Genomic DNA, 14,301 nt, shown 5'->3' on the forward strand with positions numbered 1-14,301 from the left:
AAAATTTTGTGTTATTATTAATTATTGCAAATATTTCATTCAAAAGAAACTTTTTATTTATTCTAAGAGACTTTCCATTCGGCCCTCGGTAATAACGTAATCTTTCATTCTGCGTTTACATTTTTCAAAAATACTTATTATTTTTCTCAGAATTCGAAAAAAATAAATATCTACATTTAAAAGTTTTAAATTAAAACACATTGAAAATTTTGACTTTTATGTGGCACTCATTGTATTATTAATTTTCTTATCTTAATTGGCAACTAACATGCTATCTCGACAAAAAAGTATATCTACTAAATAAATTATTTTTCAAACCCTTTCAAACTAGTTTGACAATCAGTTTGAATTTTCAAACCTGTACGATTGACCAGTTTGACTTGACTTGAAATATTTGTCAGAAGAATTGACTTGAGTTTGACTTGAAATTAAATCAAACTCAAGTCAAGTTCAAACATTCAAGTCAAACTTGTGCAACTCTATGCGTCATTTCCCACTTTTTCATTCAAACAACAGCTAGAAATGCATAGGCACTTATAGGCAGCTAAACCAAAGTGATTCTGTATCTCCTTACTATATATTTTAAGATTAATAAACATTAGTCGCAGAATTACGCAGAATTTTGTACTTTTTGAATGCATCTTTACAAAATTTTGATTATTTCAAATACATTTTCACTATTTATGCATTAACATTTAAGGCATTTATTGTTACTAAATCTTAAGTAAACTTACATCTTACATTACTACATACTTAAAAAAGAAGAATCTGCTTTACAGCGATAAAATTGATAAACTACAAAACGTTTTACAGCGTTTCCAATATACGCGTTCTTTTTCACTTTCTCTGCCGGCCAAAATAACCCCGGACATGGCCCACTTGTTCCTGAGTTGTGAACCAGAATACATCCAGTCTGATCCTCATACTTGCGTATTAGGACTCTACGATAGTATGAGAAAACAACTGTAAACATGAAAATCCATAAATAGGGACTCCTTTTTTCGCCTCATGACCACGTTTTCAGCATTTGGAACCACTGTGGAGCATGATAATATATTTTCTTGGAGACGCGTGACTTGGAAAACTTGCGCGTGACTGTTTTTGGTAGCGCTTTTTTATTTTAACCCTTAACCATTGACATGCGGTTTTATAAAAGATTTCTAGAAAACCATCTGTGTACCATCAAGTAGTATGTAATTGTACCTGCTCTCAAGTGCATCAGTTTTAGTGTGGTTTAGTCTTTGAGCTACGTTGATGTAAAGTTATCTTGCGGTATCGCAGTGTTTACGTTTCTATAGTTAAAAGCAGTCCATTCAGTATTCTTTCGGTATTAGTATGGCAGCAAGTTCATCCAGTTGTTCTACTTTCAAGTACTTTCAACACTATTTTACGATTTTTTAGTCACCAGTGATAGTTTTTTTCTAATTCAGTCCTAAAAGATTTTTTAAGAACCTCCACCATTGTTTTATATTATGCATGCTTTCATAATTTTCTTGAAAAAATAAAGCTTATTTTATTTGGAGCAGTATTTTATTCTACAGCAGTGTGAAAAGTCATTCCGTAGTTGATGTAAAAAACAAATACAGTAATATAAGACAAATTCACATTGACAACAAACCAGAATAGGCAACGATATGACATACCGCATAACAGTGTCTACGTTCTGAAACATCCAGGCTCGTAGTTAAGGGTTAAATACGAAAGACGGTGAGCTATATGGAAAATTGGCACAAGTTACTCCCCCTGCCCAAAATCACAAACCAAGAATTATAATTAGTGCCAGAAATAACACCATAGGCAGTCAAAATGACATTTTAGAAATGAAAAATAACAAATCCCTGGCGATGACGGAATAGTCATCAAGGCAATCAAAGTAGGTGGAAATAAAATTATGCAGGCTTTGGCCAAACTTTTCACTCAATTCATTTACCAAGGAAAAATCCCGTCTCAATGGAACAATGCTGTCATTTTTTATCATAAAAGAAAGGACACATAACAGATCTAAAAAAACTACCCTCCCCTAACAAGGTCCAAAATTTAAAAAAAAATTATTCAAACATAAAAATATTTTAGCTGCCATGAAACCGAAACCACAAAAAACAAAGTCAACCCAATAAATACGCTAGTTTGGAAAATTAAGGGAACTGAATACGTCTAACAAAATTTAGCGTATTCAGTGTGCTATACTATGGAGTGGAATCATGAACGTTAAATGTAGAGACAATGAGACGACATAACGCCTTTGAAATGTGGACGTATAGAAGAATTATGAGGGTTTCCTGGGTAGATAGTTACGAACAATGAAGTACTAAGAAGAATAGGTAAAGAGAAGGAAGTTTAAGTTACAATTAAAGAAAGAAAGCTACAGTATCTCGGACATGTGATGCGGGGCGAGAAGTATGGCATTCTGCGACTCATAATGCAAGGAAAGATAGATGGCAGAAGAAACATCGGAAGAAGACAAATTTCGTGGCTGAAGAACCTGAGAGAATGGTTTGGATGCAGCTCAAAACAAGTATTTAGAGCTACTGCCTCAAAAATTAAAATAGCTATGATGATTGACAACCTCCGTAGCGGAGATGGCACCTGAAAAAGAAGAAGAAGAATGCGTTTAAGTTATTATCTATGTCTTTTATGTAATCTGAGTTTATCTTTCTTATGTCTTTTGGTGGTTAAAGGCTGGTAAGGGGTCTTGGAGGCGAAATGAAGCTGCCGATGCTTTTGTCGTAACAAAACTCTAAGAAATGCCCACTGTTTTCCAACGAATGAGTTGGAGGTTTTAGGAATAAAACTCAGCTCTGCCACAAATCCCACTCTCACGTCCACGAAGACATATACCATGTCGCGTAACCACTGGGTGCATGGAGTACAATGGGGGTGCGTTGTGTAGCAGACGAGAGAGGGTAAAAGGCGAGTTTCTGGCGCCTAAAAACTGGAACATATCGGCTAGGGGAATGAACCCCAACAGAAAATTTGGTCCTCCAAGGATGTGGGTTAAGTCGTAAGGCCAGCGACCTTACACTTGTAAAAATTCTACATTGCTAAAAAACCCAATGAGGCTCAGTTACCGGACGGAAATTACAGTAGACGAAAACAGCAACGAAAATGGACCATGAATTACGGAATCTGGAATATACAGGGAATTCGGAACAAGCAACAAGAAATTATGCAGGAATTCGTAAATCGAAAATTAGATATAGCCATTCTCTCGGAGACCAAGAAAAAAGGAAATGGAAGCGAAAAAGTAAAAGACTAAATGTACATTTCTTCTCAGGAGTGGGAAAGGGTCAACTGGAATGGATCCCTCCTGAAAGAAGAAAAAAAAGGACGACCACAGAGAAGTTGGCGCAACGATATTGATGATTGGTTTTTCATTGGAAGCTCCCTCCTAGCTTCCAATTTGCCTCCTAAGGCAAATTTCCTTTCCCAAGGCAAATTTCTAGATACGCCAATGTCTCTGGCATGATAAAATCTTTAATTCTAGTCCGCAATTCCGAAACGACAGACGGTGGATCTGTCAGACTCCTTCAGCATTCCCCATATGTACGCAGCTGGTGACGTTAGTTCTGGTGAGTGGTAACTCCCAAAAATGATCTCACAGTGTGACAGGTTGTCCCGTCCTGCTGAAACCATTGTTGATTTTAAACTTGGGCCGTTTTTGTGACCTTTTCCGTATGACCGAAAATAGTACTCACCATAAAAATTTTTTCTGAAGCACCCAACATTATCACGACATTCATATACGTTATAACGACGTTTGGAAACCACTTAGTACGTTTCGGCGCCTGGCACAAATTTGAGGCATACGAATTTGAGTAGATACTGTTTATTTTGTCGCATACCGTACATTAATCAAAATAACTGCCGTTTCATTCTTAACATCAAATATCTCGAAAACTAATGACTTTATCGTTACGAATTAAGAGTACCTATATCATTTACATAGAGAGTATTGCAAATTCCAAAAATTGTACTAAAATAGCAATTCCTCCAGTGGCGTAGAATTTGGGAAGGGTCAACCAATGACTTTCTCCCGTCGTACACCTGTGGTAGTAGCTAGAAACATTTGTTTAACATAATTTAGTAGGGAGTACAATACCTACACTTGCTGCCAAGTATGACAAGGATATGTCAAACGGTTTTAAAGTACTGGATACAAACAGTTTTTAAATAAAACATCCTGTAACTCAGTAAGGAGCCACATTTTATCTAAGTGATTTGGGTTCAATCTTAATATTTTGAGCCCAAGAATCTACAGTTAAAATATTTCCAATTATTGATGAAGCACCCTGTATATTGACTTTTTTATTTGTATTTATGTATCTATGATTTTTATTTTCATTTTGTGATTTTTAGTTTATAATCAAACTGGAGGGGGTCCACCCCCTTTCATACCTATGGCAACATCATCCAACTGATCTCGGTGGTACCAAACAATACACTTACTCGAGAAACATACTACCGGTCTCCAAATACGATCTGCAACACGTAATAATTTTAATGTTCATCGAGGACTGCGAATGAAAACCGTAGTTAAGGTCAACACTATGATCGCAGACCGATAAAAATTCGCTTTTCCAAGTTCAAGTTTCTACTTACAGTTGTTATCAGGTGACAGTGTGATTGTGAAAGAGATCACAGAAAGTGCTCCACGAAAAAAATGCTTCTTCCTAGTTTCAAGTATGTGTATGTTTCGGCTGCAGCGGGTAGGTCAATTTTTTACTAATTTTTTTGGACATTTTGTTACAAGTTGATAAACGATTTTTCATGATAAATTAAAAAAAATATTTTTCTAATGTTAAAAAATATTAGTAGATTTTTAAACTATGAATTTATTTAACAACTCCCCCTTTTATCTAATAAAGCCACAAATTATTGTGCATCTACAAGAATAAACAAGTTGTTGCATTAGTATGTTCAAATATTATGGATTATAGTTAATAGCAAAATATATCATTTAGGCGAAAATGTTGCTTCGTTTAGAGCGTAGGCGCCAAATTTCGGGCTAATGCTTCTTAAATGCATTAATTTTTTTCTAATCCTGAGAAAACTAATAAGTATTTTTGAAAAATTGAAATGCAGAATGAAATATTACATTATTACCGAGGGCCAAATGTTCCTGAAAACTTCTATAATGTTTATTTTAATAAGTTACAGGGATGTAAAATAACAGAAAATTGAGTGTGATTTTTAATTTCAAATATCTCATTCAAAAGAAACTGTTTGTTTATTCCAAGGGACTTTCCGCCCTCGGTAATAATATATTACTTCATTCTGCGTTAAAATTTTTCAAAAATGCTTATTATTTTTTTCAGGATTTGAAAATAATAAATGCATTTAAAAATTCCGAAATTTTGCGCCTACGCTCTGAGTTATGAAGTTCTCTATGAATAATTTAATCTCAGTTTGTACCGGTAAAGTTCTTATTTTTCGAAATATTTAATACACAGAATTGCGCAACTTTTTTATTTTCAATAATATGTATTAGCAGTATTAGTCATGTTACACTGCATTTTTTTTTCAAAGGGCTTCTATACTTCTTTTTCCTTTCGTAATTTAGTAGCTTGTAATTCTGTATTTATGTAGTTAGGTAATTAGTAGGTTTTCATCCATTCCGACTGCGTATTGTTTTTATTTTGTTTTGCATTTCTTTTCTTGCGTCTTCATTTCTTTGTCTATTAAAGCTCGCAATGCTTTTTACCCTTCTGAAAAATCATATTTAGCTAGCTTGAATTCTAAAGTCATCTTTTTGCATCATTACCCAGTTTTGTATCCTTATTAAATAGTAAAGCTTTATCATTGTGTCGTTTTTTACATACACACACATAATAAATAATCGTTCCTTTTCGGTATCGACAATGTATCGAGATGGGTGCTTGCTTTTGATGAATTTTCTTCATTCTTTTCGATTTTTTCCATTCTTGTGGCTTCTTGCAAAAATTTGCCTCTATTTTGTAATATCTCTACTATGCCGCTGTTCCACTGTTTACTGGTCTGCCTCTTCTATTTTCACTATAGGTTTAGCTTTCTCTTCACTTGCCTGTTACTGTCCATTCGTCTTATATAATCAAATCGTGCTAATTTTTTCTTTATTGTGTAAATTACCGGTTTAATTGTTAATATGTCTCGTATTTCTTCATTTTGGAGCCTGTCTGCCCTCTTGCCTCTATAGTTCTTCTGAGGTACTTATCTCTGCTGCTTGAATTATATTCTGCTGACTTCTGTTCAAGATCCCGTTCTCTGCTCCGTATATTAACTTTAGCCTATATATTGTTTCATATATTATTATCGTCGTTTTTCTTGATATTTCTTTGTTGCAATCATCTATTTAGAACCTGAAATAGTTTTCCTATATTCTCTAGTCTGTTGTTGACAGCATGTTTATTCATAATCATTTTATTGTATTCATCAAAAAGCATAAAATTTAACCGAATCTAGACACACCTTTCTCGTCACCTACCGGTAGAAGTAAAACGATTATGTATGTATGAAAATGTAAAACATTAAAAAATATTAGGAAAACTAGAACAAAACTTCTAATACTCTTATGCTCTAGATAATACTACTTAGATACTATTTCAATGGTTATTAAATTTAAATTTTTTTAGTAAATAATTCACCCTTTACAAACTGGTGATGTCGATATTCTTTACTTAGCAATTTCTTTTAAAAGAGTCTTAGTAAAATTGAAAAGAGATTTTTTGTATGGTCCATTCAAATAAAAATCAAAGTATGTATGTGCTGCAAAAGCATAAAATTGTCTTAATTGTGTGTTACAGCACATACTCTTGTAAGTACAGTCCTTTAGTTAACAGTATATCATTAACTTAGGCAACAAGCGAGACAATATGACATAACAAAACAGTCTGGTGCCCGAAAAAAACTTTCTTGGTTAAATAATTGTCATATTTTTTGTCCAATGATTAAACAATCCAGCTGAACTGAGACCACAATTATTTTTGAGAATTTTTTTTTATAAAAAAAGTTCTACATTTTATAGAACCGGAGATATGGCCAATTTTTCAGTGCGGTTTAATTTGAAGTTGTTCTGAAGCTATTTTCTTGTGGCATTTTTGTAATTAACTATTTAATGGGAAATAAGCCACAATTTTACTTAAAAAACTGATTTTATTAACGTTTCGGCGTCCAAATCGGATACCGTTGTCAAAATCATTGACATATTAACCGTAGACTCGGCATACTCACCAAAAAAGCGTAACGCGGAAACAGCATGGAAACAGTCGATCCGTGGTCTATCTATCTCTTTTAACCAAGCGATCCCGCGCATGTGACTGACAAAGATTGCTAGACCACTCAATCCTATGTCGACGTTACACCTGGATGCATTGAGTTGCACATCCCTAGCCAAGTCTATCCTTTTACATGTCTCTGGTCAAAATACAAAAAATAATAATGAAATAAACAAAAATGTTGTTAAGGAAGTACAAAACTCAAAGAAGTACCACGAAATGTGTATATTAATAAAATGATCATATAAGGACGCGTTTCGGCTCTTCACGAGCCATCATCAGCTTAAAAATACAGGAGCAAAGACAAAACTGACCAGACCAGGAAGGAGGAAGAATCTACTAGTTACATTTTTATGGTTCTATAGACTTCATTATTAAAGTTTTTTGTTTTTTATATGTTGTATTAACATTTAGTTAATTTGAATGTAAAAAATTTAAAAAAAATTCTTTAAGACTTCCACGTTGGGAGGAACCTTCTTGCGAACAGAATCAAGCTATTCGCAAGATGGTTCCTCCCAACGTGGAAGTCTTAAAGAATTTTTTTTTTAATTTTTACATTCAAATTAACTAAATGTTAATACAACATATAAAAAACAAAAAACTTTAATAAGAAGTCTATAGAACCATAAAAATATAACTAGTAGATTCTTTCTCCTTCCTGGTCTGGTCAGTTTTGTCTTTGCTCCTGTATTTTTAAGCTGATGATGGCTCGTGAAGAGCCGAAACGCGTCCTTATGACCATTTTATTAATATATACACTTTGTGGTATTTCTTTGAGTTTTGTACTTCCTTACCTCGAGACCACATTTGAGAATGGATACTTCTCTTCATGTTTTTAAAAATGTTGTTGCTTAGTAATAAAATATTCTAATATTTTATTTAATCTGACTCATTTATATGTATTAATTTATATTTAATCTGAAATTCCAATCTCAAAATCACGCTTGGTATAATCCACGCGAGAATCTTCACTTTAGAGGGCTGCTACTTATTTCAAATTATGTCTGTAAATTGCATACTTATCAATTGCACCATAAAATATAGGTATTTATTGATAATCTGCGAAAATTTCAACACATTAATATTTTTTTGTAATTTGTAAAATTCAATAATCCATTGCTCTTTGTTAAATAATAATTTTGTTAGAACATATCGTAGGTAACAATAAGCGATTTAACTTTTTATATCCGGGATAAATTTTTAACAACATTTAACAATCACTCCTTAACAGAAAAACCTATCTGTTTAAAATTTTGCGCACTTATATAGACACATAATAGGCTTATTATCAGGGTGTTATGTTACTTGCAGTCATTATTGCTAAAGCTATAAAAATTTATTAAATAGTGCAAAAAATGGTTTTTTGGAATTATCTCGTAAAATTATTGATGGATTTGAACTCTATGTCCTTATAAAACATTTCAATTTTGTGGTATTGATAATAATTTATTACATGGAAATTTGTTTTTATTCTTTTTCTCATGATCATCTTTCAGTGCGTCACAGTTTTTCGATTTCTTTCTAACGCATTAAATTGTATGTGACAGAAAAAAGGCACGTCCGTGATTACAGACATTTACAGCATTTATTCTAGTTATTCTAGTTGTCGATAGATGGCGCCATAATAAAAAAATATATATTTTTTAATTAGATAATAATATTACAAATATAATCTGTATAATTTATAAGACTATACAAATCAAAGAAAATACCATTTTATAAATGCAAGAAACACATTTGATTTGTTTTTATCCCAAATTGAAAATAAAATGTGACAACTGTCAGATTTAACTAAAATGTCATGTTAGAATAAATGTCATAAATGTGTATTATCACGGACTTACCCTTTTTCCTATCATTTGTTACGCACTGAAAAATGCTCATGAAAAGGACAATATAATAAAACAGACGCAGTATTTATAATAAAACAAATAAAAGAAAAAGCTATAGAGTTCGGCATGCAAGTGTATATTTGCTTCATTGATCTGAAGAAGGCATTTGACAGGTTTCGCCTGGGAGACATTTTAAATATATTAATAGAAAATAAAACACCGACCAACATAACAAAGATAGTCAAAAAACTTAATAACAACAGCGTAACCAAAGTTAGAGCAGGAGACCAATTCACTGAAAATATTCCAACACCGGGAGGAAAGGGCCAAAGCAACAGTTTAAGCCCCTTCTTGTTTAACCTACTCATGGGCAAAACTATAAACAAAGTAACATCTGTTAATCTAATTCTTCAGCCAAACGAAATATACCATCACTTTCCAATTTTGTCAAGTTCATATGTACTCAACAACTTCGATCAAATTATCAGTCATCAAAACACTCACACGTTAATCAATAACTTAGAATTGTACATTTATGTACATATTAAACAAATTCTGGTATCCTAGACGCATTTCGTAAAAGGCATTTTAATAATTCAACTATTACCACTTCTGTAAGATCCTAATTAAATGTGTTGTTGACTGCATAACTCCTAGTACCTATTTATCATTGGTCATGTTCATATATTTAATCATCACATTATATTTCACAATTTTACATTTATGTTCGAATATTTCTAACACCAATATATGGATATTTGATAATGTTTTAATTTTAACATCAACATAAACTTTAAATTCATTGGCTGAAGTAACAAAATAGTTCATAACGTCGCATTGACAATCTGTCACTGACATACTTAAGTTCTTTCACCTTTCACCTTTCAGTTCAGTTGACACTCAATTTTCAATATTGAAAAGTACAGGGGAAAAACAAGGAATGTCACTTTTTCATGAATTTTGGCTTTTCTCGCCATGTGGTAGCAAAAACTGAGTACTATCGGCTAGACTAGTGATTCTTAACCGGTGTTCCGCGGAACACAGGTGTTCCGCGAATGTGTTGCAAGTGTTCCGCGAAAAATATACGTTAATCTCGCAGACCGACGTGAAATTGTGTCGCGTCCAAGAGATCGGGAAGAATGAAAAATTCTCTTGACAATCTCGTCGGCGTATACTATGCGTGTATTTATTGTCGTGGTTACTCGGTTACCTGTTTTCTGGTGTACCTGGCAACACTGCTGGTCTCGGTCTTCGGTAGTGGTGCGAACTCCAAGCTTAAAATTGCTCATTTGTTTTGCTTGAATACGCCCTATTTGTCACATGCACGCAACCGTTTCTCGCCGAAAACGACGCTCTAATTTTATTGAGTTTTAAGTTCCAGTTGATAGGTAAGTAATTTAGGTTAGTTTATTTTGGATTTAACAGCAAGTTCAAATAAAAATAAGGTTACTTAGAGCTAACAACAACGATGAATATTGTTAATTTACTTTTGTAACTAATCACCGTTTAAAATAAAATTTGTTTCGCATTGCAGCACAAACGTAGTTCTGACGATGCACAAGATATAAACTATGGAGCAGGTACCAGTACCTCTGTGGAGGGACAGCTTCCCATTTACCAACCAACCAAAAAAGTTAATCGCCAGTATTCGGAAGAATATTTGAGTTATGGCTTTACATGGAAAGGTGATGAAGATTGTCCCATGCCAAATTGTCTTGTGTGTGGTGAAAATTTATCAAATTCGGCAATGGTCCCGGCTGAATTAATAGCTATAAGGTTGAAACCGCATACTATTGCTGAATCTTTGGTATTACCAGCTTGTGCAGAAATGGTAAAAATTATGTTTGGTGAGGATGCCAAAAAAAAATTATGAAAATTCCCCACTCCGACGATACAATAAGAAATAGAATTAAAAATATGTCAGACGATATTGAAAGTACAGTTTTTGGTATTATGACACGAGAAAATTTTACATTGCAAGTTGACGAATCCATTGACTTTAGTGGCAAAGCCTACTTAATAGGATTCATTCGTTTTATTTCTGAAAACAAAATAGTAAATCAGTCTTTATGTTGTAAGGAACTTACTGAACATACAACGGGTCAAAATATTTTTAAGTGCATTACATCATATTTTGAAGAAAATAATATATCATGGAATATGTGCGTGGGTATTTGTACCCACCATCAATGTTAGGCTCTATTAAGGGATTTGCTACACTTGCGAAAACGAGAAACCCAAACATAATAATTACGCATTGTTTCTTGCACAGAGAATCACTAGTATGCAAAACGTTGCCAAATGCTTTAAAACCTGTGTTAGATCAAGTAGTGGGAATGGTCAATTACATAAAATCAAGGCCATTAAAAACACTCCTTTTTAAACAGCTTTGTTCCGCAATGAAGCACAACACGAAGTTTTGCTTTTGCATACTGAAGTTAGGTGGTTAAGCAGAGGAAAAGTGTTGAATGGAGTTTTAGAGCTTAAATGCGAATTGTTAGCATTTTTTCAAGGAGAAGGTGCAGCAACACATAAATTTGCAATATATTTAGAAAATAATATTTGGCTTGCCAAATTAGGATATTTGACTGACATTTTTAAATACCTCAATAATATTAACACGAGTGTCCAAGGAAAATATATTATTATATTTTGTTTTTGCATGTATTTGCAGTTAAAGAACGTATTTTATTTACATTTGTATTTACATCTGCACCCCTTATTTAGTGTTTCCTATAAAATAACACAATGGTGTTCCGCGACTTTTTCAAAATTTGTCAAGTGTTCCTCAGCTTTGAAAAGGTTAAGAACCACTGGGCTAGACTGTCGATTCAGAACAATAACCAGAAAGATCAGTCTATATAAATTTTTTAAGAATTTGTATCCAGGCGAAGGACCAGGATTGTCCGTACGCCACTGGACAGAAATAAGGAATGTTAGCAGTTTTTTGGTGCATTATTAAATTAATAAGTTAATATAGATTAATGTTATATTAAGATTATAGACTAATATTTGCTAGAATTCTGCTAAGAATCTCCTAAGTAGTTTTTAGATATCATAAGAATTAAACCTTTATTGGTGTTTAGCTCAATAGGTATTAAATGTGACATTTCTTGTTTTTCCCCTGTACTCTTCAATGTGAGGTTCATTCCTTGCATATCACATCCATGTGGGTTAGAGTCCTGTGTTGCCCTGGGTTATATCCATAAATATTTGCAACATCCATCTGTAATAATAATAAAATGTAGTATCATTTAAGATCTTGAAACTTTTAAAGCGTTTTCACCCATAACTTTTTGGTGGCTCACGCATGCATGCTATTGTAAGTATGGCCTCTGCCAATTCTTAACCTTAGTCAACTATTGTCTATTATTACTTAGGTTATACTTACTATTTTAGGGCTTAACACTGATGATGGATTACATATTAATCCGAAAACGTTTTGTTTTGTGATGTAACCCTTATTGGGATCTTTTAAATATACCTTTTACAAAGGATCTTGTATTTTTTGTGATTTATGGTATACAGCCAGCTACAGGAATTTTATTTTCCTCGTGGATTTTTTATATCGTAATTTCTGATATAGAATGGGCAACAAAAGAATTGGTATGGTGTGCTACGCAGATGATGCAGCAATTATTGTCGAATCAGAAGATGATCTTCGGAGCTCTTTCAGTTCTTTCAAATAAGCCGCCAACTAAATATGAACATTTCTACCAACAAAACTAAATGTACGACAATAGCAAAATATCCTTTCAGATGTAAGTTGGTGGTTGAGAATAACCCCATAGAACAGGTGATGTAATTCAGATATCTGAGCATAGATATATCAACCACCCAAGACGCGACCTAATAAAGGACCTGAGGAGTCAGATCAACAAAGCATTTGTATTTTCCGGATGTCTGCGGGAGATAGTCTGGTCAAATCCGTATATGCGCACAGATAGTAAAATTAGAATCTACAAGACTTGCATACGACCGATCATGACATATGGTATAGAAGTGCGCGAAAACACCAACAAAACGAAACAGATGCTAAGGGTTTCCGAAATGAAAACCCTAAGAACAATAGTGGGGAAAACAAGAAGAGACACGGTGAGAAATACAGACATTAGAGAGCAATGCAAAATTCAAGATATTGTAAGATGGGGAAGGCAGCGCAAGAGGATGTGGTACAACCATGTAAGACGAATGGATGAGAATAGACTCCCAAAAATTGCCCTAGAAAACTACCCGTCCGGTTTAAGACAACTAGGAAAACCACCTAAAAGATGGAGGATAGTTGGCAATGTACCTTCCAGGAAAATAACCAGAGGCAGCTTCAGAATTAAACAGATTGAAAGATCTCCAAGAAGTAAAAGAAGAAGAAGAAATTTGTTTTAATTCGGAAAATCTCACTAAAATTGAAAATATCAATTTGGTTTGTACGGTTCATTCGCATAAAAATTGATGTATGTAGTTGCTGTAAAATCATAAAATTTCTTTAATTGTGTGTTATATCAAATTAAAACATAGATACACTTGTAAGTACAGTCCTAAGTTAACAGCATATCATTAACTTAGGTAACGAGCGAGACGACATGACATAACAAAACAAACTGGCCGGTGCCAGAAATCACTTTCTTGGTTAAATAATTGTATTATTTTTTGTCCATTGATTAAACAACCGACTTAAACTGAGACCAACAATTCTTTTTTCAGAGCAATTTTTAAATTACAGGATGTGAGTAGACTGCGTGACAAAAATTATATTAATTTTAACGATTTTTGATATCGATTTGAAAATATTTATGGTAGTAATGTGCAATTTTTTATGTGGGCTGGCAAATATAAATGATTTATTTGTTATAAGCTATTAAAAAAATTCAATCAAAGAATAGTACACTTTATGAACAAGGTCGACAAAATTTTGATAAAAGGATACAAAAAAAAATATTGTCTCATTTGTTGTAGACTTGGATTCCGCGTACCAAAAAAAAGTTGATTAATAGCAAACTGAAAATTTGTTAATAGCTTAACGGTGTCTAGTCGGACAAACTTTGATGTATGGGGAACACTGGAACAGGGGAAGTTTTAATTGTAGAACGTGATTTTAATTGTGGAACGTGTCATCTTAACAAGTTTATGATTGTAAAAATTTTTTGCTCAATTAGAAATCCAACGAAATCAATTAATTTGTGGTCATCTGATTGAATACAACCAATAAAACCAACATTATA

General features: G+C 33.3%; 2 protein-coding genes across 2 annotated transcripts in view; one reads left to right on the forward strand and one right to left on the reverse strand.

Annotated features, from left to right (window-relative positions):
• LOC114326594 (uncharacterized) overlaps positions 1 to 14,301 on the reverse strand; it is a 363,687-nt gene that overhangs the window by 142,400 nt on the left and 206,986 nt on the right. The gene's annotated exons all lie outside the window — the stretch shown is intronic.
• Positions 4,437 to 14,301, forward strand: part of LOC114326597 (facilitated trehalose transporter Tret1-like) — a 41,043-nt gene continuing 31,178 nt past the window's right edge. The window contains exon 1 of the mRNA XM_028275011.2: positions 4,437 to 4,706. Within this exon, the coding sequence (XP_028130812.2) occupies positions 4,661 to 4,706 (46 nt within the window). The 5' untranslated portion in view covers positions 4,437 to 4,660. The remainder of the gene's footprint in view (positions 4,707 to 14,301) is intronic.

The sequence above is a fragment of the Diabrotica virgifera genome, chromosome 3, assembly GCF_917563875.1.
Source record: "Diabrotica virgifera virgifera chromosome 3, PGI_DIABVI_V3a".
NCBI classification, from domain to species: domain Eukaryota; kingdom Metazoa; phylum Arthropoda; class Insecta; order Coleoptera; family Chrysomelidae; genus Diabrotica; species Diabrotica virgifera.